The 3373-nt window shown below is 43.9% G+C and overlaps 1 protein-coding gene across 1 annotated transcript; it reads right to left on the reverse strand.

The window, feature by feature from the left end:
- Window positions 1–347: 347 nt before the first annotated feature.
- Window positions 348–2920, reverse strand: LOC123440173 (WRKY transcription factor SUSIBA2-like). The gene is made up of 3 exons (XM_045116746.1): window positions 2615–2920; window positions 2364–2498; window positions 348–807 (listed from the first exon to the last, which is right to left on the reverse strand). The coding sequence occupies exons 1-3, from the start codon at window positions 2914–2916 to the stop codon at window positions 612–614; spliced, it is 633 nt and encodes a 210-aa protein (XP_044972681.1). The 5' UTR covers window positions 2917–2920; the 3' UTR covers window positions 348–611.
- Between the last annotated feature and the right edge of the window lie 453 nt (window positions 2921–3373).

Below are 3373 nucleotides of genomic sequence, written 5' to 3' on the forward strand. Positions count from 1 at the left end.
TGGAACAACTCATGGACTAGATCCGTATTACTGAAAGTTTCCTTCCCACGGTTGTTTAAACACTCTAGAAAAAAGAATAGCAACTCAAAAGGAACCTGTGTTTGTTTAGCATGAACTTTATAGTAAAAATAGTTTGAATTTTCCAAGGTGCAATGTACCAAGTCGTAAATGTTTCTAGATGTTGTACTAGGAGGGTTGTTAATGCCAAACTTCCGTGTAGCTAAGGAAATGAAAGTGCGTTCAACAAATGCAGAGTATTGTTTGAATTTCTACCAGAGATGGCCCAACCACTTTCAACCAAAATCTCACCATAGAACTTCGAAGAAAATAAATTTCTGCTTCCTAGTGTGATTGCATACAATCCCATCTCCTAAGAAAACCTTAGTTTAGTGAACCAACCGTCCTCTATAGGAGAAAAAAGTGAACAAGCCTTATGCTATTGTTGATGTCACTAGAACGAAAAGATTGATCTACTCTCCAAAATATAATGTCACATTTTGGGGACACCGATGCATGTACAGTTTGAAGAGGTATTGCACAAGTTTACAAGCAAATCCATTAAGTTCCATTCTAGTAAGACCACTCAAACGCTAATATTATTCAGTGATTGATCAAGGAGCTAGGTGATGTGTCCCAGTAACGAAGAAGCGACCTGAAGCAGGATCTTGAGCAGCATAGTAAATCATGCCAGGGCTCGCGTGGTTGTGAACCCCCTCATACATCGTCACAACATAGTTTGCGTCATCTTTGTCTCTCTCTACCCTCTTCTTCACGTTGCACCCCTCCGTTGAACACCGATAGTAGTTCCTGCAATGACAATAAATGAAATTTAGATTTAATAAAGTCTTAGGCTATTGACTGTGCACCTAAGATTTCGTCGTGAGGCCATGGACCATGAGGACCCGAGGGGCTTAAGAAGCAATAGATTTGCCAGTCCAGTCCTCCTATAACAAGAGAATTACACTAACAAAAAGTAAGAGTCTATGTTTCCTCTATAAGAAGTAATAGTTTTTTTTTGGAAAAGAACTGAATAAGGGAAATTTTAGAGTTGCCAACACGTCCTATTTGATTGATGGATCAAGTGTAAATTTGTTTATATAGACATGGCAAACGCGTACAACAAGATTCACATATTTAGTGACATATCTTCGGTTGATTTTCGTGTCCACCCCTCAAAAAATCATTGTAAAATCAAAGATCATGACATTATGAAAAAGGCAACGTAAACCACATGCTACACAAAAGTTTAACAAAAATTTCACCAAACAGAAAACTGTATTTTGTCTCACCGCAATGTGGAACTAGACACACGTGTCAGACAACCATAATTTATCCCAACTGAGATTTCAATGAAGATGTCGACATGCTATGTCGATCAAGATTTCTATATATATCGATCAACTCTACTAGCTTTAGGATCATGACCCAACAATAACTCAGATGGTTACCAATTGAAATTATGTACAAATTTATGTTGGAAAATTATTTTTAGTAACCACACACAAAAAGTCTAAAATGGCATATATCTCTCCCCTCTCTCTCCCTTTTTCTTTGTGTGTGTGGGGGTGTGGGGGCGTGTGCAAGTTTCATTTTAGAATTTCGCAACACACATTCCATACCCCGGAATTACACATATTTGTGTTACTTACATTAGGTATTGTACAACTCAGGAGACTGAGAATAATGATTTGTCGAGCAACTTACATTTGATTGTATGGATTTGCTTATAGACAGCTTAAGAAACAAGGATTTCTGGATCGACAGAAGAATATCAAATCTAGACCTCCAATCGTTTTTTTACCTACTTCAAATACTAGATCTCATCATATATACAGTCCGTTTATCTTTAATTGGGCACATCCAATCCAAACATATAAAGTCACGAATCTAAATATAGACTCGATGAACTAATAATTAGAACAAATAAAAATAACTTAAAGGTCCATCATGAAGCTAGGAAAGATCTTTTTCAAGACAGCTTAGCCAAGCAAAATGCAACAAAATTATTCGAACAGCTACGGACCAAATCAGCTCGATCCATACCAGCTGACGCCTGACGTAGAAACTAGGCCATGAAACTACCAGCTAGAAATCATGAACACACCAATTTTTTAGCTATTTAACCCAAACTTATGGTCAAACACATACTCCCTCCGTCCGGAAATACTTGTCCTAGAAATATACAAAATGGATGTATCTATAACTAAAATAAGTCTAGATACATCTACTTTTAGGACAAGTATTTCCGGACGGAGGGAGTACTTGAGTAGAGCTACAGTCCATGTCAATTAATCCCTTCCTGCACCCCTGAGTTAAAATTTTCCAATCCGATCCAAAATAATTAATTTGTTAGTTTTGTGTACCTTGGATTAGGGCTGTTCTTGACAGACTTCTTGCCGTACTTCCTCCACTTGTAGCCGTCATCCAGTATCTCCTCCTCCGACCTCGTCCGAAACGCGATCTTGCCGCTCGCCGCCACCGCCACCGCGGCCGCCCTACTGAAATCCATGTCCAGAACAATTCCCAAACCGATCCGATCAAAACGTGCACGCCCTTGGTGTTTGTATCACAAATGTGCATCTTGGCATGCACGAATTGAATCATATGAACCCACCTCGTATGATCAGAGTAACCAACATCCGGCACAACCGGCGCTTCTACCGGCAGCGGTGCGCCGGCCGTGCCGGGCACCCCGCCGTCGTCCGACAAGTAGTCCAGGACGTCTAGCTGCTGCATAAGCACCTCGGGCCCGGCGGCCGCACCAAAGGCGGGAGAGCTCAACGAGGCTCCAGAGCGGCCGTATGGGCAGCCGGACCCCGACGGCGACGGGCGGGGAAACGCCATCGAGCGGCCGACGCCGGCGGCGTGCGGGTGGAAGCGATACGCTGCCACGGCTCCAGCTACCGCCATGCGCATGCCGATGGATCAGTGCATGGGGAGCGAGTACGACGTAGCACGACAGGTGGGCGAGGTGTAGTATATTTATAGCGGCACGCGCGACGACGTTGGGCGCTGGGCTTTCGCGGCGAGCTTCCTCCTGCTGGTCCCGTCTCAGCGGAAGCTTCGGCGCGCGCGGGCGAAAGCTGTTTCTTTGTGGTGCAAGTAGCAGTATGCGCGACAGTACGAGCGAGCGCGGGACGCAGTACCCCCACGTTTCGAATTGGTGGCTGCTACGCCCCGCCCACGCATGGCACAGGTACAATGAAATGCCGATCGAGACTAGTTGGCCCTCCTGGCTCGTTATTCGTGCATAGCACCGCTCAACTCGGATAAATCCCAGGTGGTTTGATTTATTTATAAAACAGAACGAAAGCCTTTTTCGATAAATCGCAGGCGGTTGCACGACTTCCCCTACTATCGGAGATGTATGCAA

Source organism: Hordeum vulgare, chromosome 3H (genome assembly GCF_904849725.1).
Source record: "Hordeum vulgare subsp. vulgare chromosome 3H, MorexV3_pseudomolecules_assembly, whole genome shotgun sequence".
Lineage (NCBI taxonomy): Eukaryota > Viridiplantae > Streptophyta > Magnoliopsida > Poales > Poaceae > Hordeum > Hordeum vulgare.